Source organism: Poecile atricapillus, chromosome 2 (genome assembly GCF_030490865.1).
Source record: "Poecile atricapillus isolate bPoeAtr1 chromosome 2, bPoeAtr1.hap1, whole genome shotgun sequence".
NCBI lineage: Eukaryota > Metazoa > Chordata > Aves > Passeriformes > Paridae > Poecile > Poecile atricapillus.
The window spans coordinates 18108895-18133445 of NC_081250.1; the positions used below are offsets into that span (position 1 = coordinate 18108895).

General features: G+C 35.6%; 1 protein-coding gene across 1 annotated transcript in view; it reads right to left on the reverse strand.

Moving 5' to 3' along the window:
* ARMC3 (armadillo repeat containing 3) overlaps window positions 1–24551 on the reverse strand; it is a 51481-nt gene that overhangs the window by 13409 nt on the left and 13521 nt on the right. Inside the window, exons 8-13 of the mRNA XM_058831048.1 lie at window positions 19229–19381; window positions 18997–19102; window positions 6262–6511; window positions 4967–5103; window positions 1451–1619; window positions 476–576 (exon numbers count right to left, since the gene is read on the reverse strand). Of these exons, the coding sequence (XP_058687031.1) occupies window positions 476–576; window positions 1451–1619; window positions 4967–5103; window positions 6262–6511; window positions 18997–19102; window positions 19229–19381 (916 nt within the window). The remainder of the gene's footprint in view (window positions 1–475; window positions 577–1450; window positions 1620–4966; window positions 5104–6261; window positions 6512–18996; window positions 19103–19228; window positions 19382–24551) is intronic.

A 24551-nucleotide genomic window follows, 5' to 3' on the forward strand; every position in this document is an offset into this window, starting at 1 on the left:
GGCTTTGTCCCACCCCTTGGAATGATGTGCTTACAATTCCATGCATTTGGCTGTATAAGAGGACCATCAAATCATAGGGTTTTTTTGTCAAATGTTGACGTTCAGCTCAGATGACATAATTATTACAGCAGTTGACAAGTTTTGTTATAACTAATAAAACATTGAGTGTCTCATCATCAGGAATCAAAGTATTAAATGAATGAATCTTCAAGGCTAAAATAAATAAAGCAACTCAATTGAATAAGCTATTTTCTAAATTATTATTTTATAAAATACAAATGTTTTGCCTCCTAGGGCATAAAAGCACTGTGCTGGGAAGAAAATAGATGTCTCTGTTTTTATATATGTGCATGTGGATAGACAGACAGTCAGACAGAGAGATAGATAAATAGAATGAAGTTTGTACTGGAAGCAGTGAAAACCATTAAAAAGATGAGCTATTACAACAAATGCTAGTAGATCTAACATGACTCACCTTTCTTGGGGTTTAGCATTAATGAAGATTATTGCCCGACGGTCAGTAAGCTCTTGCTTGCTTAGTTCTTCCAAAGACAAAAATTTCTCTCCATGTTTTATCTGCAAGAAAATTAGCATAAAATGTAAGGTGCTCTGTTCAGTTAAAGATGCAGAGAAAAAATATATTTAAAAGGTACCTAAACAGTAATTTAAAATTCCTAATCTTAAACCAAAGACTGTGTAACAGCTTGTAAAGCCAGTCAAAATAACTGAAATAATTTTCTTACTAGTTTACATTTTCTTCATCAATTTTTCTTAGAAAAGATTATTTACAAATATTTTAGCTTGTAGTTATTGGTTAGAAGCATTCCAAACAGTTCCAGAATAAGGAAATGTTCCTGCCTCTGAAGGCTTTACAACACAGGATGGAATTTTCAAAAGCAACCAAGTGCTTTAAGAGCAGGTATTTCACTGATTGTCAGTAAGACTGGTATTTCTAATTCATCTGGGTATTTTGAAAAGTCCTCCTTATATTTAAATTGATCACAGCACTAGTAAGTGATACTGGAGTCAGTCCTTATATACAAACACTTCTTTTGTGAGAGAAAGAGTTATGACCAGGGTGAAAATATGAACTCTTTGCTTCCTTATGTAAAAATAAACCAACAAAACGTCCATAGGTCATACAATGTCAAGTTAGCATTAAGTATAGTGCAGGGAAAGAGACCAGAAAAACTAAAGTTTGATAAAGGATCTGGAAAGGTCTGAAGTTCAGATAGGATTGGGAAGATCACAACTAGAGAATATCATTACGATGATTTCATCCATTAAGAAAGACAATCAAAAGAAATCTGTATAACAGCTGTGAAATTTCAGGACAAGAAAACAAAGTATTTGCTGTAGCTAGATTTTGGCTGTTGCTACAGTACTTTTTCTAAATTAAGAGGAAAATTTTACTCTTTCTAAATACAGTAATTTGTTTAGAATAGCTTACCTGACCACAATCATAGAATCCATTAGTAATGATATTACTTGATGATAAATATCCCATCCGGCTGTACTTTTGGGAAAGATTGTTATCAAGCAGCTTTTCCAGAGCAGCTTCACTAAACTTATTTTTACGCTTTGTTGACTGATTAATTTCTTCTAGGATGTCTAAAGCCCTGATAAATAAAATACAAAAGCTAATTCATCATTAAATACTAATTAAATGTTATTATACATCTCAGAGTTAGTTTTCAGCATTACCAAGGCCAAGATAGATTAACTTCCAAGTGCTGATCCTGTGCCCTCCGGGCCAGAAAAGAGTGGCTGTGCTGCACAGAATTCCTTCTCTAGGGAAGGAAAACATCGTGCAGTGCTCAAAAGCAAAAGCAATTCCTTTAGGTAGTTAAAACGCTACCTAAAGAAATGCAGACAGGATGCCACAACCTTTTATCCAGAAGGATGTTATGCACCGTACAGAACTTTGGAGAAAAAAAGATGTAAAAGGAATAACGATCAGAGCAAACTATATGATACAGTCCAGGAAACCTCTCCTTTTTCTCTCTCTTTTCAGCTGCAAGGCAATTTGCAGATCCAGTTGTGCATTATGCAATGTGTGAATCCTTCTGGTCTAGGACTGTTACTGTGTTTGGGGGAGCACAGCTGGCAGATATTTGCTAAACATGAACAAGCACGGAAAAACAAGGAGTTGTATCAACACCACCAGAATAGCAGGATTTTTGCAGCATGGAGATAGAAACAAATAGTAATGCGGGGACATGGGAGGACAGGCATTAATTTCCCTAAGCTTTTTCTGGTGCTGAAACCCACAAATTGACAACTTTTGACCTGAAAAGCTTAGGAAAACCTCACTAAGAAAATACAAGAAACTGAATCAGGAGAATATTGCATACTGCGTGTGTAAGAGTATATATTCAAATTCCTATCTGTGTGTGCGTGACTATGCACACATGCACACATGCAGATATTCTTCACATCCCAAGGAATCAATTTTATATATACACAATATATATATATATATATATTTCTGTGAACTACGCAGGGAACCTCAGCTCTGGACATCTACAATGTAGACTTCTGAAGAGAGGAATTCAGATGAATTCCAGAGAACAAGCTTTTCAGGCAAGGCAAATGACATCCATTTCTTACTGAAGAGAGCAGTGGGAGAAGAGAGTGGAAGAGCAGTTCAGGCTGTATGTCTACAGCATATTGCAGATAAGCAGCAAGTAACACAGGGAACAGTTTGAAAGGGGAAAATGAATAAAGGCTAATGTGTACAGCAGGGTCTAAATCAAATGACATTACAGGCACAATGGCACATTACCCTCTTTTGGAAGAAAAATAAGCCAAAACCAGACAAATAAAACAGCTGCACCAAAAATCTCATGAAGAGATGAGAAAAAAAAAAAAAGCCAGGAATCAAACAGAAATGGAAACACTGACACTTCCAACAGAATAGAAAAAGTAAGGGACAATCCTGAAAAATGACAGGCCAAGTAAGACACAACTAATCAGGGACTGAAACAAAAAGAAATGTTTCATATGCTACAAGTCAGAGAGGAAAATGTAGGTCTCTTACTCAATGTGGAAGGAAAACTCACAACAGATGGCACAGAAAAGACTGAAGTTTCTGGTGCCTTTTTTTGCTTCAGTTTTCATAGAAAGGTTTCAAGGAGATGCCTGGCAATAATATTAACAAGGAAGTAGAAACAGTAGTCTTAAAATGTCTAGGATAAGTTTGAGGAGACAAGGTTAGCAGTCCCTAAGGACACTTAACTCATACACTCTATGAATTCGCAAAAGCAACATTGGAACTAATTATAATTGATTTGGAAAATTCTAGGCTAGATGGCTGAAGAGTGGAGAAGGGCAAAGATACTATCTAGTTTTGAAAAACTATGAACACGGAAATTATAATAGAGATCATTCAGCCAAATTTCAGTGTCTGAAGAACACCCTATCAAATTATTAAACCATCAGTTGGCAAGCAACAAGAAATGAGAAATAGCCATTATGTATTTGTCAAGAATCAATCATGAAAAGTCAGTCTAGCCCTTGCTGCAATAGGCTAATTGACTTAACATATAGGCAGAAGAAGTAGATGTGAGATATGAGCTAAATTTGAGATACATTTTGACTTTTGTAAGTCTTTTCATTTATTCCTACTTGGACACTCATGAGCAAGTCAGGAAAATATGATCTCCATGAAAATAACACGAAGCAGTGCCTGACTACTTGAAAAACTATGCTTAATGTATTATTATCAATAATATGCTGTCAGACTTGAAGCATGCATAAATTAGAGTCCTGCTTTGATAATGTCACAAAAAAGGATTAGATTAGAACAGTGCCATATGCAAGACAGAGAAAAAAACTACTGAGCTTTATTTGATGGTGGTACGACCTCACCTGAAGTACTTAATCCAGGCTGGGAGATGATACTTCAAAATGGCATAAAAAATTAGAGAAATTCAGAGATGTGTGATGAAATGATACAAACAAAACTTGTCTAACATTTTTACTTTGTCATGAAAAGGAAACAGAGAGGGACATGAAAAATGAGAAAATTCAGTGAGTTAAACTCAAATTTCTATAAAAAGTGGTTATTCAATTCCACTGAATGCAGGACAACATGATTTCTTTTAAGGGCTATTTAATACTGAGAAACCCCTTCTAAGTGTAAGGATATTCCAGCACTGGAACAGGTTACCTCAGAAAGTTGTGAAACTCTCTCAGGATCAGTAATTTTCCAAGCAAAAATATGTCAGTGTACCTTATTCAGTCTTATGCTAGGATAGATGAATAATATCACCTTGAGGTCTCCTCCTGATCTGAATTTTGGAGAGTCTCAGAAACTCCCTCGTAGATGGATTTAAAGTATCTGCACAGTCACCAGAGAAGTGCCCAGCAGAGGGAGCAGGGCAATTACATTTATTTTAATTTAACAGTGGCTAAAAGAGTTGTCTTGTCTGAGGAGACCCGTGCCATAATTCTTATAACCTAAACCAGCTTTTGTAATTCAGCTATTAATACATGGAACTGGAGTTCCTAAGAAAGAATAAAACAGAGCCACTTTTCTGTGACACTTCATCATACCTGCAGTTGACCAGAGCATGTAAATCTAATCTAGTCTGTATGTAGCAAGCACAATTTACTGCATATTAAACTTAGTCTGAAGCCTTTACTTCAGTTTCAAATGTATGGGGCACTGTAGTCCCTAATATTGACTGATGTAAGTTATCTTCAATATAAAGCCTAATTCAGTCACGGAAAAAAAAAAAATTTAAAATTCTAGACAGTACTCTCTACAGGCTAATATTTTGTCAGAAGATCCTGTTCCTTAAAATCAATACCATTTCATCTGTAACATATGTGGTGCAAAAGTAGTTTAAGGAAGTAGTATCAGAAAGCTTTGTAATTCTGCTATAAATATGTAAAGATTGACTTAAATTGACTTCTCTCATCAAAAAAATTTCTTTTGTCTTTTGATATTATTTCTACTCACCCTAGCCTGCATAGTTCAACAGCAGTTAGTTCATCACTTCCACAGACCATAACAGCCCAACAGGCATTTCTTCTGACTTCTTCATTCTTAGAATGCAGCAATTCAATGAGTGGTCCCAGCCCTCCTGCATTTCTTAACTATCAAAAAAAGTGAAAACATTGCCACTTACATATTTCATCTATCCCAGCAAGAACAGCCTGTGAAATTCTCCCAAAACATCCAGGTTTTGTAGAAAAGATACACTGGGCTGAAAAAAAGGTCATTTATGGGGATTCTGTGTTTCTGTGAACTCTGCATAGGTTGGAGCTTTAGAGTGGTACAAGGCAGACATCCCTTCTGGCTCTGCCCTGCTTTTCAGTTATTAGGCTGCGGTGTGGAACCCAAAGAGACTATGCAACCCAAGACTGCCACAGAGAGTTACACAGCTTTTTCTGTGTTCTGGTGCCTCCTAGCAACTAATTTACATCACAATACATTTGAATTTGTATTGTATGTATGACAATCTTATTAACATCCTATTCTCTTGTGTGCTACAGTATCTTTCCTATACATGCTGGAGGAAATATTGCTCATTTGGATTTTCGAAGAGAAAGACATTTTAAGGACACTGAAAGAGGTAGATTAATTATCTATGCCCCTTATTCATGTCCTAATTAATAGCCTTGACCCATGAGAAAACCCCAGCTTATGATATATGAATGCACATAGCATTATTCTTATTTATGAGAAGAAAACACTATGACCAATTCATAAACAGCAAAGAGTTCAACTTGCAGGATGTCACTGATCAAAGGATTAATTACATTTTGAGTTTTGTCTGAAATATATTTACTCCATGCACATCCAGTATCTCATTAATCAAGGTCAGACATTGCTGTTCAGGCCTTGAAAATGGGCAACAGAACACTGAGGGAGAGTAAAGAGGACTGAACTTCTCATCTTCAAAGTTCAGCCGACAATTGCAGCTGAAAGAAACCTTGATGTTTAATGCTCCTAAATATACAGACCAAGATATAGTACAGCACTGGTTAAAGCTCATTAAAGTCACTGAAAAGCTCCAAAGCATTCATTTGGTGCAAGCAAACACAGAAGTGAAAATTCAAGCTAAAGAAAACCCTTTCCAAAATCTCCTAAAATACTGAGCTAAATTCAGCAGAACAAGTATCACAAAAATAAGTAACTACCTAGAAAGCTCAGGACTTCTAGGTCAGACACAACAGATTCCTGGTTAATATAACCCCCACCTCAGATCTAGAAACATTATCAATAATCACAGCCTTAAAGAGTAGTTTTACCTCAGTTCGTGCATCAGCATCACAACCAAAGGCAGCCACAGCAAACGCTGCTTTGCTCTGCACTTGGCTGTTGGTTGAGCGCAGAGGCCCCACAAGGGCATTCATGATACACTGGCTCTGGATATTGACGCGGGATGGCTCTTGCAGGGACAGATTTGTTAGCACTGCAATGGCATTGGAAATGGCTCCATCTCTCTGGGCATTCAAGGTGTTCATTAATGGCTTGATTCCTTCAGCCTCAGCAACAATACTAGCAAGATGAAAAAAGGGGAAAAATTGTTATTTTAGGACCATTTTTTCTTCTTAGTATGCTGTTTTTACCAACTAAACTAGTATTACAATTCAAGGTTTACATTTATACAAATGCAGGTATCTGTACGTATGTGTGTGTGTGTGATTTCTATGTGACTCATAGTTCAAGAGGCATAACCTCAAGCAGACAAACCAAGTCACAAACTTCTGGATTCTTTAATTTAAAAAGACATGGATTCTCTCTGAGGTATTGATCAAGTCAATTAAATCCTGCATATTTTCAAAGATGCAGAATTTCTGTATCTTTAGTTCCAGGCAAATGATTCTGCAGCCTATTATCACCTCTCCCCATAAACATTCTAGCACTTGTAATGAGGATTATAGTGAACAGACTATCCAGATCAACTAGTCTATGAACAGCAGATCCAGTTTACATATTCCCTCTGTTACCAGATGACATTGCATCCGTGGCTGAAGGGTGCTGCCCCTCAGCAGTGCTGGAACAAATGGTCATGTGGCCAAGTCCTAAGATAGACATGGAAAATAACCTTATTTTGTTGTTATTTCAATACATATTAATGTTATTTCAAATAACATTGGAAGATGGTTGGGATTTTTTTCTAAGGAGAATCTCATAGATTTATGTTGGAGAACAGTCAAGGAAAATAAACCATCTGAGGAAGCATTATTAATGAAATAGCAACTCTGAGCACAGGACAGCAAAGGTGTAAGGAGCTGCACCACTAGAGGATATATAATTTTACTTAAGGCTCATCTGTTCGTTAAATAAAAGTTGGCAATATTGTTAGCAATGGGCTTGCACATACGGCAAGTGGAATTCTCATTGCAACTGCTTTTTATACCCTCTATTAATACGTTGTCTAGATCAAACCATAAAAAAACTCTTCAAAAAAAGTTTAATAGTTTTTATAAGTTTTGCTAAATTTCTCTGAAAACAGTAATAAAATACATCTTTATGTGAAAATTTTTTACTGTAACAGTACCTTACCAAAATTTTACTAATATTTGGATAACTTTCACAGTTACAAAATAAACCAAGCTAAGTACCACATATAAATCACTATACTACCAAAGACTGTTGGCATTGATAACAAACAAGAAAACCATGATGAACGTTGACAGTCACACCTTTATGCAAAGAGAACAAAAAGTAGAATATATGCCAACCTGAGCTACTAATAATAAAAAAAAAATCATTAAAATAATCCCAATACATGGGCAACATGATATAGGTCTTACTGTGAATTCATCTTAGTGCAAGTATCTCTGCATGGTCAGAGAGGGGGATATAGAAGCTCCTGAACATAACTGGAATGAATGCTGGAGCAGAGCTTAATGGTGTTTGTTACTCTCATCTCTACCTCAGGTGCAAGGCAGTGGCTGCTCACAAGCAGTGCTGGAGCATGGATCTAACAGTATCTGGCAGGCAGACAACAGTTACTTGTTCAGAAAACCAGGGAAAAAGCAGCAATCCAGGGACTGAAGGCGCAGCATTAAGATACAGGGTCAGTTTGGTATTGCCTAATTATCCCTCCTGGAGACCAGTTGCTTTAGTGCAAGCACTCTCTATTCAGAAAGTAAATCCCATATTTTCACATGTCCCACACTGCACTCCTCTGTCTTCCTTCAAGTAGCTGGATTTCCCTTTGTGTGTCCTCCTTTCCTTTTCCTCCTTGACCAGATGAAGAAGAGCTGAAAATATTTTAATTTTTGGGTGGCTTTTTTTCTTGTGGTTGTTTTGGGTTTTTTAATTAGGTAAATCCAGTATACTTCGTTGGTTAATATTGTCTTATCTTGCTCATGAAAATTTTATCCAAATTTTCAGCTTCAGGACTGTTGTAACTATCCAGGCTGCTGTATGTGAAGAAATTCTGGACATGCTGATTGCACATGTAAGAATGAGCTGTACACCACATGTATCACAAACTTGCTGGAAAACATCACATTAACAACACATGTAACAATGCCATGAGGTACCTGCTGGCACAGCTGAGGTGAGACTCACCATACACACACAGCTGCACACAGTGAGGTGTGTCCATGAGCTATCAGATTTACTGCATCATGCAGTGCGTACACACACATTTCACCCAGGAAGGAAAAAAACAAAAACCAAAATCAAGCAGTTTCTCCTTCACAATGAACACACAGAAATTCCAGGATTTATGGGACAGATTCACTACTCATAAAATGCATCACTGCATCTTACAGGTGTAGTATATCCAATATTTCTGCACTAAGTACAGGACTTACTATTCCTACACTACACCCAAGAATACACATATTCTCCCACAGGAGCTCCTAGTAAACCTATAGTCCCTAACAGACTGGCTACAGAATGATACACAGCACTGAATGACGTAGCCAATCACATCATAAGCAGATTTACTATAATTTCCATAAAACCAGCAAGTACACAAGCACTTAACAAAAGAGCAAGGTGACGGCTCCTCATGTGTTCAGAGCTGACCTCAGCAAGGTACAGAGCACAGCCAATTTTCTCAAGTGCCACTCAACTTCAAAAGGGTTGAGAACCACTGATTTAGAAGATCATACATATTTATTTCTATCCTGTGCTCTATTTCTGCACAGACTCGTTTTGAATCCCAGTTTCATGCATATAGTTTAATCAAGTAGCACAACTGAGCACAAGGCAAAAAGAATTTGTTCAAAGTGACAATGGCTGGCACCAGGAGTTGAAAGTAACCAATACCTTTTAGAATAAGTTTTCAAGAGGGTGTGAACACCTGAGGCCTGTTCTGTGTCCTGGTTACAGAGAAGCACATGGAAGGAGGAATGGGGAATCCATAGTTCACATCACTCCTACTCCACAAGCCTCTGAGAACACAGAAATAGCACTGTCACCCTGGGCCACACAACCTGACCTCAGAAGGGAGCTGAGAGAACGAATATGGTTAAATTTAAGGTGCTGAAATACTACAACACTAAGTATGGAGGTCCTTGCTCCCTTTTATCTTGGGCAGAAATATGCACTGTGTAATTTTTTTTATTATGAGGCAACAAAAGTCAGAGAATGCTTTTACCAGCTCTCTGTTTGCTTAATGCAGAGGAGCACTAGACTCTCCCTGCCTCCAGAACACTGTCCTTCAGACACATCCTACTGAGACTGTGCAATTTATCAGTGCTTCCACTACAAAACTATACCCTCAGGGAAGAAGTGAGCCTTGGTTTAGCTGAAAAGATGTAGAAAAGGAATAAATTAAATAAATTCACAGTTTTTTGCCTCTATGTTTTGTATATATTCAAAATACATACTTTCCTAAACAAGAAGAAAAAAGGAAGGGAAAGGGAAAGAAAACAACAACGAGAGAAGAAGAAAAAAAGGACCTTGCATTTGCCATGTCACCTTTTTTTCCTCAAAAGTGGAACCTGCCTATCTGAACTACAAACAGGAAGAAAAAAAAAAAGAGACAAGACAGGTGTAGCAATTGCAGAGCTTAAATCAAAGTTAAATAATTAAAATGTTATGAATTATAAGCATATATCATGATCCTTAGAATGGCTAACCTAACCTAACAGGTTAGCCATTTACCTTAATTAAGGTACACACAGTTCAGGTACAATAAGGACCCCAAGCATGCTCTTTAGTGAAACAGTAAAATTCTGATTACAACTGGATTCAAATTACTGTATTCAAGAATAGCTAAAATATTTTTTCAACTATCATTAGGAAGACAAGTATTAAAAAGTCATATAATAAATATTTAATTTATTAATTTTAAATATACATTGTAATGTTAAGACATTTGCTTGAAAATTCTCTAAAAGATAATTCAAGACTCAAAGAATACTGCTGAGAGACTGGGGAAAAACAAACATTTTCTTTACTGCTTTTACTGCAAAAATAAATTAAAAGCTGACAATAAAATCATTACCAAAAACTTCACAATACAAACTTTTTTTTAACAGACATTTTGGAGATGTGTATGAATGTCACTGAAGTGAGTATTTTGTTGCTTTAGTTGTCTGGGGTGCGATAGGAAAGCTCAGATATTGGGAGTGTGTTGTGAAAACAATCAGCAGTAAAAATCTGATAAAAATCCTGTGGGGGTTCTATACTTTATTTTATTTTTAGTACTATAAGCACTCTGCAGCAAGAACCGCCTCTTTGTTGGCATCACAGGAGCATAAAAGCTCTGGTCTGTGACCAAACATTCTAGCCATAGCAAGAAAAATATTGGATTATTTACTTAGAGCATCGTGAATGGTCCAGCTAGCTTTTCCTCCTGAAGAGAAAGTCTAGCCTAAGGGAGAAAGCAACGAAGAATGTTCAAAGAGCTGCCAGAAAACACTGAGATTGCTCCTCAAACCCCCAACCTAAACAACCTCCGGGGGAGGGGAGATAGAGGAGAAGAGCAGTGGTACAGCTTGACACCACTGTTTACTCAGGATTGTACTAAATTTACACTAGTGAGACTGACACTTCATAAAAATGGTAAAGTATGTTTGGTTTTGTTTCTTCTGCCATGACTGAACATAAACTGGCTTATATTCAATTATATTTTTATTCACTTCTATGCTGTTTACTCCCCCCTTTCTGACTGAGGATTTAACACAATTTCTGCTCAGAAAAAATTCAAATTTTTCCTCCTCACTGGACTTCATTTTCTTCAAATGTGTTTGCAACTGCATGTTTAATTTCTGTGCAAAATTACTGTGATTGTGTGTGAGGTGCTTAGCTAGCCATTTATGCCTGTGCATAGCTCATTTTCATACATAATTACATGTAAATTATGCATAAGAATTATGCATCTAATTACACACATTTTTTAAAATCAACTCTATCTGTGTTAAATCGCATGACTTCTTTTTCACACAAGGCATTTTTGATCCAGCTCTCTTATGCAATTTCTGTCTGAGAAAAAATATCATAACCAGAAGTTTGAAAAAGCCTCAAGATATATCCTCTTTTTAATTCCTTAAATGTATTAGTATTCTTCATTAGCCTTGTTATGCCATCAGAATAATCATATCAATAAATGTCTTCTGCACTTACCAAAAATTTCACTTCGTCATTTAATTATTTTCAAAAGCAATTGCCTGTTGTAAATAATCACTCGTATTTCATTTAAAGACTAATATTACTTCTGTTTTCTTCACTATACAAGGGAAATTAATGTCAGTATGTTTATTCTGAGTAAGGGAATCTAGCACAAGAGACTCTGATCAACAATCTGGGAGCCCTTTGTGCTCCAACAAAAATATTGATATCAACAAACCATATTAATTTTTCATTTCAGGAACTGAACCCTCTATTCCTATTTTCTAATGACGAGTACCTTGTTAAAACTGCAACAAAACCAAAACTCAATAAACCCCACAGTCTTGATGTAATAAAACGTTAAACTGTCTGGGTTAGCAGAGACTGTAATACCTGACCTTCATTCGGCAATTCACAGAGATCTAATGTCTATCATTCAACTCATCTGATGAAGTTACAGATCTCAGTTCAAAAACTAAAGTATACCTAATTTAAAATATTAAAGGAGCATTGGTAATGAATTATCTGTTCATGATGCCTGAGACTTTCAGTTATAATACTATTTCCAACCTTTTGTAAAGAATTTCTGGTATTTCCAATATTATGTGGAAGGCTTGAAATTCAACAATAGGAACTCTTTTGCTCCTAAAAGATCCCATGTACCTTCAGCCAGGATGAGCTCATGAAAACAAAACAATCTCCGTCTCTCTTTTTTCTGACCCAAGAAGCAGAGCATGTGCAAATCAGCAACTAGGCACAAATATTCAGAGTCTGGAATCCACACTGTTACAAAAGCAAAGTAAGAGGGAACATGCATATGCTGTCAGAGAAGCCTTCAGGGAGGTGGAAGGAAAGAATTAGGGTCCTCACAATTCCTCTGAACACAGGGAGGAGAGAGACCGTGGTTGTTCTTCATCTTTGGAAGCAGCAGCTGAGGAAGGATAAAAGAGCTGTGCCAAGTCAGTCTCTATACACAGTACTTTGGATTGTGAACTTGAGCTTTCACTTCTGGCTAACTCTTTTCTGGACAACTGTGAACATATCTCAAATGGCAGCAGTCTGTTCTGCCTTTCTACAAGCTCAAGCTCTTACAATGATTTAGAGTACAGAAAATTTTGCTTTTAGCTTTCTTTCTTTAAATTACATCTCTGAGAAAATACACACATACTACTATGTTATGATAAAATTACTAACGTCGTATGTCCAAATGTTAAGGTTACTTGTGAAAACTTATTTTTACCAGATGACAGTCCAAGTGGACAATGTGCCATAGTCAGTGCACAAGTTAAATTCACAGCAGGGCAGAATTAATTTGCATGGTCAGTCATAATACTGAAATTTCCTTAAAGACACTTAAAAGAAACAACTTCACACTATACTCAATTAAGTTAAAACATAAATAATTTAGGTTAGAAATCTACTACAAAGAAAATGTGCACGCAAAAGCACTGATAATTTGTCTGAAATATTACTAATATGTAAAATAACCCTTGCCACTTTTAATTCATAAAAAGCATAATTTATCTCAGTGCATGTCACTGAATGACATCGCAAGGATACACACTCAAGAGTAATCATGGTACTTGTGCTACTACACAAAAGAAAGTTTTCTTTCCCAGGCTTAGGAGTATCCATCCAGGAAGAAAAAGTTTTCACCTGATCCCACAGAAATCTATCATGGGAAGTTACAGGTGACAACAAACATGCTCTTGAGTGAAATTCCAGCCATCCACAGCTAAGATAAACAGTGATCATACTGCAAGGCTTTGAAAGAAGGGGTGTACAATCAGGCCACAAGATTCTGCTGTATCTACAAGGAGTAAAATTTCTATGCAGTTATTGTCATCCCAGATCAGAAGTGTTCTGTCTGAAACTATTTTGGACCTACTTAGGTTTCCATGTACTTTAAGATGTGGTGACATGAGATCTGTGTTACATAGAGATAAATGCTCTGTATTTTCCTTTGTCTTGAATATAATCCCAAAGTTAAAAAACAGAAATAAAAAAAAATGCAGGAGAATGCTTAACCTATTTTTTTTTTTTTTGTGAAAGAAGAACCGTACTGGGAAGAAAACAGTTACAGTGCCTGAGCCTACAGAAGGACTTTCCCATACAGCCATACCTTCCCAGTCTAAGAGAAAAATACAACAGCTGGCTGTATGAAATATTTTTTTGAACTGCCAGCAGGGCACATGTCTGTTGGTTGTGTATCAGTCATCTGATGTGATGTTAAAGTCTTAGTGGGAGCCCATTTCTGAGTGACATCCCAGACACAGAACTTTTCAGCTTTTCTGCCAAGGGAGAAATTTGTCATAAAACATTTTGCAGTTTCCAATGGAAGTTAAGATGTAACTTGCAAGAAAAAGCTTGTGAGCTCTTAGGTAGTGGGTAATGACTTTGTTGTTTGGGTTTTTTTTCCTTTTTTTATAATACAGTACCTCCCACAATATGGATATACAGTAAGAGAAAGGAAAAAGAGGAACCTGTTAGTGGCATGAGATAACTGTATTTTACAGGGTGTAGACATGTAGATGTTAATGTAAAAAAGTAACAGCATAACCCACAAAACTCCAAAAACATCCCTTTACCTTGCAGCACATTAGCTCAAAAATATAATTCTGTCACTAGGGGTCAGTATTAAAACATATTACATCTACACAATATAACCAGCATTCTATTGTTGATTTCCTCCTTCAGAAAAACAAACTTATGTCACAAAGAAATATCAAACCACAAAAAAAGACAAACCTACAGTGGATCATCACATTTTTATGTTATTAAATGTAGTTCTTGTTTTAGAAATTTGTGCTCCTGCTCCCATAAATTAACACATATATTCACGCAAATGTATTACCATACATAATATTGGCACTTTAATATTTATGTGAATTAGGTTCCATCTACAGTCTTGAAGTAGAAAAACCCATTACTAAGTTTCCCATTTTCTAACACGGAAGATTACTACCTAGTGATTTTAATACCTAATGGTAGTAATCACTACCTAATAATAACAATATTTGGAATGTAAGAAAAACTGGATATTCTTCAAATTTATTCCCTGACAGCCATACTTGTTTTATAAACAATTTAAAAAAAAGACAAATCTGTTGTGTACTGAAAATTACAGTTTAAAAAGGTAAGACACCTCTCTACAGGTGAAACAGATTGAAGATGTATTTTGAGTCATTTGATCAGTGTATGAATTTCAGTTTGGAATAATAGCTATAACACCCACTAAAGTCAAGGGAACAACTCACTTTCTCCTCACTGGGCACTGTCCATAACCAATGAGTTCCCAGCCTCTCCTCTTATCCCAAACTAATCTCAAATCTTGACAATCTTGATACATTAGAGAAAGCATATGTTCAGATTCTGCACTAATGCCTGGAACTGCCTATATGGATATAACCTTTGCAAATTCAGACAGGTTCTCTGTTTCCTGTGAAGGATTTAAGAATTAGAAAATTAAATAATATAAATCTTGCTGACTTTGTAAATTTTGGGATGATACTTTAGTATCTTGAATCCAGATATAAAACAGAATTCTGTCACATGATACTTATTATAAACCCCCAGGAGAACTATTCTGTCATAAGTCTGTCACATACCACAACTTCCTGCAGCCCTTGGTACAGAGGAAGAAAAAACATCCTTTTCCTTCTTCCCCCACACCAAATTCTAACTGAATGCTATAAATTTTGCACTTAAAATAAACAATTTAGGACAAATATTATTGAGGCTATTAATTAGTTTTCATGTCAAGTCCAAAGTTCTAAATTCCAGAGCATATGTTTTACTTTAGTGGCAAATCCATTAGACGTCCAGAATTCAGACACTGCCAGATTTATGAAGGCAGCTATTAGAAATGGCATTTGTGCTACGACAATACCGAAGAAAAGACCTGGTCAAATTAATGTCTGACTAACTGGTATACGTGAGAGCTTATTTCTATGTGCTACTTCTAATATTACACTTATATTTAACATGATTACCTCATCCTAAATACATGAAAAGTGAAAATAATTGATTATACTTTAAATGAGAAAAAATAGGCAGAGGCTGAGGTAAGTCATTTGTTCCAGGATTAGATGCGTGGCACAGAATCACTTATTTTCCTGCCCAACAGATGACGCTGCTGATTCTTTGTTCGTGTGCAATTGTTCCATTTGTGCCTCACATCCATTACTGAGGTGACTGCGCCCACACTGCCTGCTGCCTGGACACAGCAAAACCAGAGAGCTTCAGAGATCCTTTAAATGGCATTCTACTGTCCAAATAACTGTATACAGTTTTCAATAAAGCAAGCTATTGCTCTGGATTTAAAAATATTGTGATAGAAAAGATGGATGCAAATACCCAGCTGAACAAAATTCTTTTTTTCCAGAAGCAGACCACAGAAACAAATTCTGACATGTACATCAAGGATGACCTTGGAGCTATGCACACATAGTAACATAACATGTTAGAATAAGCACATGGGATTTTAAACTGCAATGTACTTTTTAATTTTATTTTTACTGAGTCTAATTATTAACAAGTTTACAAGGATTTATCATTCATATTGATCAGCATTAAAACTCTGTCCTTAGGGCAAAATTCTTATAAAAGCAGGGTGAAGGTGTCAGTCTTTAAACTAATGAGGTATTTGACCACTGTATTTTTTCCTATGTGCTAGTGAAGTGGGACACAACATCAGCTCTGCAGCAAAAACTTAAATATTGAAATATTTTGGAAGTTATTTATATTATTTGCTCTGTGTTCTGCTAGAGATCCTATTGAAAATCCATGTTCTGCAGTAAACCTGAAAACTCAAACCACTTATATACAGTCCTCTTCTGCTCTAGATTTTTGGTTAAAATACTGTGGGAAGCAGAGTCATTCATTAATTTATTTATTTTTGCCAAATCGTGGTTGCTTGAGGACTTGTGACAAGCTGGTCTCTGTCCTGTTTATCGTGAACAGGTGTTCTAATTACCAAACCTCCACCATATTTGACACCTTTATTAGCTGTCTCAGTTGAGAAACAAAGGATTGATTGGGTAGGGGTATAGAACTAGCCTTTCATTGCTGTGGGGAAGCACCTAAAGGTCAAGGTTAATATACATTAGTGGGGGGTAGTATTGCCCATTGCCTATGCTGTTCTTGTGCTATTAATCAATGGAAGACTTTATCTTTCTGAGCTACCTGTGGTGGGAGTTTTAATTACACAATTGCTTTAAATTGTATTTTTTTCTGTATTATATGAAAAGCTGTCAGCACTTTGATATTCCTAACAAGAACAACACATCTCCAGAAAAAATAGGAGTGGCTTGTATTCATTTTATATCCTCAAATATATACTGTACCAAATAAAAGGACAAGGTACACATCCTTCAATCAATATAACATAGAAAAATGCTCATGAAACGAAATACAGCAGAACACATGCATATGAGTACAAAAAAGTTGAATATTTGACTGGCCAGTAAAAAGTGAAAGCATTTAGAGCAAGTAGTCTTCCCCATCACTGGACCCATTTTGTTCTTGCCACATAAGTTCCACCTGCTGCCACTACCTTTCTGATTTTATATTCCTGGAGGGTTTTTAACAAGAATCTAATACATAACTGATAAAAAGGTACTAGTCTCATCAGTTGCATTTGAGATCAGAATATTGTCAACATAATTACACGGCCAAGTTACATTATTATAAAAGTGCATCAGCATCTTCATTATTTATACACTTATTTTTAGTGGTCTACAGGACATACAAATGAAACATTCTAGTATGAAATATGATTATGGTAACTCAATCTGGAATGAATTTTCTCCAAACTGTTTTTTTTCCTATTATGCGAATGTAAAATAAATATGGGCCTGATAGTCAGTCAGCGAGCTGGAACTATACCAATTTGTATCAGCTAAGGGTTCAACACTATATATTCATTTATAGATCCCAGTCACACTCAGACCCTTCTATGACTTATTAATGGTTTTGATTTAGAAATGAAGCTTTGAAGTAATTATATAGTCACATGGAATTCATCCAATATACATATTTAATGTAAATTATTGCTTCCTGATTTTCACAGAAGACCTCTGATTAGATTATCTGGTGCTTCCACATCGTACTTGAAGCTGGATTGCGAGGAGAGAGAAGTGTATGTAAGCCACCTTTACAATTTCCTGACTCTACCCAGCAAGAAACAAATACGGACTTCATTATAACGCAGAGGAACAGAGACAGCTATTTCCCTGCCTGAGGTCTCAGAGAATTGTTCCAGCAGTTGAGTTAAACAATGTCCTGACTATCTCCTTAGCAAAAGAAATGGAATGAGTTGGCATAAGCTGCTATACCAACTCAAAACTCTCCAGAGATCTCCTATTCACAATGTGAAACCTCAAAGGGCTGCACTACGAAAACCAGCTGTAGTGGAGCTGAAAGTTTGACCTCTGGACTCCAGCACTGTGCTCGTTTTATGTGTGTGTGAATCCCACTGACACTAACTGAAGAGTCCAGCACATGAGGAGAGCAGAATATCAGACAAAAAAAAATGTACTATGTGAATCTATGAACAGAGTATTATTCTCTTGTGTCAAATTATTGCTCCATCTGGTAACATTAAGTGAATACTAGTGACTATTAGAGCTGAATCAAGAAATTGAAACAATTTATTTTGTGAACTATTTTACTTTTTCACTTCAAAGAATGCCTGTGACTTGATTACAACTTCTTTAAGTATATTCCAGGAAACTTTTAAGGATTTTTTGTTTGTTTGTTTGTAAGTTACATGTGATTGCTTGTATACATCACATACTCTGTTACTTGTCCCTGAACAGGACCTTCTAATAGAGTCAACATAAAAGAATGCTGCAGCTGACAGTAGAATTTAGTTGATACAATTCTTTTGGAACATACAATGAGCTAATAATCGTTACCCTTGTTAGAAATTTTGGATTCTGAAGGTACACTTCTTTCAGAGAATGCACTATAAGCATTCGTTATTGCTTGGGAAATAATAGAAAAAAAAGGAAGAGCAAAACAATGTCAATATTCAGGAGATCAATCTCCATCAAAGAATGAATTTAGATAAGTCAAAAAGGTTTTATGAACCATCAAGTTTTAAAATATATCAATGATTTTGGATTTAAAAAAAGAACTCCCCATCAAATGCTTTAGATTATAAGGCATATTTTGTTCATATGTTCTCTTCAAAACATGATTTATACCTCTGCTTTCATTACATCTGCTTCATAGCTTTCCTTGATGAAGCTAACCTTACTAGAGACAGCACAACTCTTGTAACACTGATGAGAACTAAGCTATTCCAGGTGACTCATAAGCACCAAGAGGTGCCTTATAGTCAAATTGAAACAGCCCTCACTTGCAGGATACGGAAAAGATGAGGTATTCTTTAAAAATCAAAATATTATCACTTCGGATTAGAATTTTAAATAATAATTTCATTATTGTAGACTCACCTTGCATTTCTAGGACTGGCTGTTGTCAAATTAGTTAATGCTGTCACTGCAGCTTCTTTTACCTCTTCATTATCACTGCTTAGCAACTGTACTAGCTGGGGAATCCCTTTGAAAGAAATAATTGTATATATGAACATTTAAATAAACCATGGCAGTCTGCAAAATTGTAACATTCTCCTTATAAACAGAAAAAAACACAAATTCACATTTCATCTTTTCCCATCTTACTTACCCTGGAATCCAAGGACACATTTACTGTCTATATTATCACACATGGCAGAAATGGCTTGGGAAGCAGCAACTTTAACTTCATCATTGTTAGTATCCAAAAGGCTTAGGAGAAATTTCTCGACCTCTTCCCAATGTAAGATTTTTCGTATTTCAGCTTTAAATGAGAAATAACAATAGCATTAATCTGCATTTGTTTTCCAAATCAGTGAAAGGACATGAATTTGATTTCATTTAGTTGTTGGAAATATTTTGGTAACAGCATTTAAGAAACACCAGCCATTAAGAAATGTGCACAAAGGACCTGAGCCAAATCCCATTATAGAACATCCTGAGTTGGAAAGGACCCACAAGGATCATCCAAATCCAACTCCTGGATTAGGCTTCATTGAACTCCGAACCAAGCCCAAATAATGACTATTAAACACAGTATAAACATACATAGCCCAACAGAATGCAAAGTTTGTTCTCTGCAAGACTTTAAAACCACAGAATGCTTACAGGCTTGATGGAAACAGCTTTTCAAATGGAATAGATCATACTTACTGAGGATCATGCTGAACTTCAGTTTCTGCTAACGAAGTCCAAATGCATAAAATTGAAGTAAATGTACAATTGAACTTGGTGAAGTATCACCCAACGTATTACAATAGCCAAAAAAAGTCAAGGAGCATTACAAATAAAGTTTTAAATTCTGCACAGCTTGCAGTTCTTCATTAACACCCACTTTGCAGAGAATTTGAATTTTGTTGTCTAGCACAATGTTCACTGCTGGCCTACACTGCACTGGCAGCAGCTGCAGAAGGACAGAGATGCTCCTTCCTCTGCACAGGTAACACACAGCACCCACAAAGTATCTACAGACATCTGTATGTAGATACCAATAAACTGATAAACTCCCTCAGCCCAAAACTGGTGAGATCCAAAATGCAGGGGCTTCTTACAAAGATCTCTGAAAGAAACTTTCTCATGCAGAAGGGCACTGGACAGCACAGAAACTCTACAACGATGAGAGTCAATAAACATTTAACCATATGCATAATTTAAACCAGACTAATTAAATGCTGGAAGTTATATCTACATAGTAGAATTTTGAAATGTATTAAAGAATTTTAGGAACTGAGAAGTCAGTGGGACTTCAAAATATTTAGAAATTTTACCAGTGTTTGCTACTGTTCTAAGGGATCATTCCCTTGTTTGGATTGTTGTCCCTCAAATAAAATAAAAAAAAATTAAAGGGAAAAATATTTTAAGTATTCTTTTAGATAAATCTGAATCCGTAGTGAATGAAAGTAAAAAAATACAAGTCTGCAAAGTCAATGAAAAGCACGTTTGATCAAAAATGTAAAAAAGCAGCAATGACTCAAAGCACGGAGGTGAGACAAGTGCAGTCAATTTCTCCTCTTCAGCTCAGTTTTAAACTTTTTTAGAATCCTCAGATATGCAAACGAAATCACAAAACAAAGATGCAATAAATAAAACAGAGAAGATTTTAAGTGTCAGCAGAACTTTGGCCACAACCTTGATGCAATCAGCCAGCTCTCAAGCGAAGGCCTCAGATGGAATGAGAGACTATTTTGACAAGTTATCAAGTATTTTGCTGGCCTGTTGCTTGTCAAGGGAGCCCATAATCCCTAATAATGACCTCTAGAGGTTCTTCATGCCTCAGTAACTTGTTTATTGTACAGCAAGTTATTTGTTTACAGATGTTCTTAAAAATTATTTTTGCTTTTAAAAGCAGCTATGATGATGGGTAAGCACTTATTTTAAAGATAAAGTATGCCTATATGAAATAATAATATAAATAAATAATTTTAATGACTGAAAATAGTAATTGAAAATACTTTAAACAGAAAAATAATTTTATAATAATGTGGAAAAACAGATCTTGAATTTGAACTTATGATAAAGAGTATGCATGTATATTTAGGTAGCCAGATCAATGAAAATTATTAATATTTCAATATCCAGGTGCCAGTTCTATTTAAGGGATGAACATGTTCTGCTGATCCTCTCTCTAATGTGCATGAGTTGTTTCCTTTATGTGCTTTACTACAGACTAGAAAGACTGCACAACTGAAAAGCATAATTTATACTGAAGTACTTCATATGTCAGTGCCAACACCATTTTTATAGTGATTAATTTCTTGACCCCTAAGTAATTTGAATACATTGATTTAATATGAAGGAAAATCAAGCACACATGACTAAAAGAGTTTGGAGTATCAACCATTCTGTCCAGATTTTCATGCACTGACCTCATGGTGAGACAACCTTTATTTTTCAATGTATATTCCTATTTCCCCTTCTTACCCCAAAATCATAATCTGAATTCTACTGATTACTATTTGCACTATCAGCACCTTATGGAATTATTTATACCAATTTCAAATGAAAAAAGTTAATGTTAAATAGTATCACTATCTCCCACTGATCTTGAGATAATGCAGATAAACAAAGACCTGTATTACTAAGTGCATTTGTTAATCAGGCTACAGAGCATGTTTAGTGTGCTTCCCTTTGAGCATGAGATGCATTGAGATACACAGAAAGAATGTGGAGAGCTTCAAACCAGAAGTTTGGCAGAGCAAGTGTGATCATCACTTTCTCCACATAAACCCCACAGCATTTTGTTGTTGCTGGTATTTCTGGCATTGTCAGGGGAAAATCAGGCTCTCTTTAATCAACAGTCCAGATAATCCACTCATAGACATTCAATAATTTATAGCACTAGATTATATTTAGCATTCTGAAATGACTGCATTATTGGGTGGACAAGGCAGGAATCACAGTATAATTCACCACTGCAATTCTGAGCATACAAAACAAAATCATCAATAAATTCATATATTAAATTTAAAATTATGTTACAGAACAAAAAAAAATAAATTCAGGGACAAAAGCATAATGATAATGTATAGAAATATGATCCATTTTAATGCACTTAAGCAGAGCAGCATCCTAGAGATGCTATTTAAAGTTGAATATCATGTTTATACCATGTAATTTATTCTGATACTGAGAATAACTCTTAAGGGATAAATATATCTTATAACAACAACACCAAGTTACAGGAGTCCCTTTCCAAAGGGTTGAAAGGGACATAAAACAAAACTGCTTGCTATGATCACATCTATCAGGAAAAAAAAAACAATCCAAAACCAAATTCCATCTGTCAAAAATAATAATTTCAAAACCAGATACTGCTGTATACTCAGCTGCCAGGATTAAAAAAACAGCTAGATACATGCTCTGTCATAGCAGAAGTAGGTTTTCCATTCCAATGAAAAGCAGTATTTTTTTTCCCCAAGTATACAGGAAATGTTGGTAAATTGCAACCATGATTATCAAACCTGAAAAATTAGCTATTGCAAATTTAATGAAAAAGCCACTACAGAACTAAGAGCTGTGTTGTATTATACTGGATTCACATAAAGGCAAGTACTAGTATAGTATACAGTGTTGCATTTTGGATAGGCTGCTTAGTATGCTTACAACAAAAATCTAATCAAACGAACAAAAACTGAAAATATTTCTGTTTTATTTTTGCACTTGAGTTATTTCTTATAGTGTACCCTTTTCTTTGCACTGCAAGGCTGACTTTATTCCAGTATCTTTATGTAGCTGAAAATTTCAGTATTTTGGGGGGTACATTGAGCAGCAAGTTTACTGGACTGTGTTCTCCACTGCACCAGGACAAGTTTCCTTTTGTCTAACTGGGTGTCACCAAAATTCTACAGCTTGAAAGCAAATATTTTAAATCTTCTTTTGATGTATTTTCCCAGCTTGCTGCATCCATACTAACTGTCATAGACTGAAGAAGAGAGCAAACCTTTATAATGAAACCTCATTGACTCCATTTGTAAAGAAGCATGACAAGAAGATGCATCTTCACTGACGGTAACATCCCATGATATAAGATCATAGGCAGTACTGTAATATATTATGTGTGGTTCTTGCAACTGTGCTTTAAAAATGCGATCAGACATGCTTCTACTAACAGCTGCTAAAATATTAGGCCACAAAAACTGAAAAAAAGTGTGAAAGAGGAAAAGAAGGCTATGCTTATTAGAAAATAAATATGATAAAGGAGTAAGATGCAGTAGAAAGCAGTAGGAGCAAATATAAATCTGCTTAGCATACAACTTACAAGCCTGTCACAGGACTATAAAAATGATACTGACAGTCCTAAGTAGCATAATAAAATAACAACACATGAAAATACAGAAAGAAAATACTGACATAAGAAGGTCCCTTCCTGTCTTTGATACCTGAACATTAATGAAAACAATTTTCAGTGACTTGCCAAGCTTCCAACAGATAATGACAAAAGCACAGAAAACCCCACAGAATACTCGGACACTGTGTATCATTTTCAATCCAAATAATTACAAATATTCAGAAAATCAAACTAGGTGAGAAAATAATCAGAAAGATAACACAGGGAGAGATGAAAGGAGGTCTGAAATATGACAGAAAGGAGATATTATTTTACCCGTGGATTAAATGAAATGACATTATTTTAAAAATACACATAAAGCCATGATTCAACTACAAGGTGCCAGAATTATGAATGAAATATTTGAATTCTACTGTCATGAAAATCCCTTGACAGAACAAAAATATATAGTCAGAAGTACATTATTAGTTACATTGCATTTTGCGACACAACACTACTTGGCACATGTTGCAACTCAGTAGCCAATGTATGGAAGGAATTTCAAATGTAGTTTGATTAAAAGAGGATCCTTGTGGGCATAAATGATGAGCATGTTCTGCCTAATTCAGAATTCCTTGGTGAATTAAAAAAAAAGTATATAAAAAAGAACTATAGGATGAATAATTATAAAAAGATTACAATGAAACTATTTAACTCCCCTGGGAATATTAATCTGCAAGCCATTTGAAAGGTTTCCTTTCATGCTTCTGTTAAAGGAATTTGTATTTGAAATTGCCTGACATTTAGACAAGCAGTTGAATGCAAAAGGAAGTCAGCTTGCAATGAAGTCTTAACAGATAGAGGCAGAAACAGTGCCAGCAAAGGTGGCTTAAGATGGCAGTCAGCTGGCATCGCTAAACAAAAGACAAGGATAATATTTTCAAAGCTCCATTTTCCTTTGAGGACAGCATTTTTCAAGAATATATTCAAACAATAAAAATAAATTAAAAACAAACTGACATAAAACTGTAACATTTTCAAATATATATATATAATCTCCAATTGCTGCTCTGATTGGCAAGACTCATCACTGTAATTAATTCTTGCTAGTGCTTTCCTCAGCACAAGTACTACCATCAACCAGAGAAGATGGCCTCATTCTGGATAA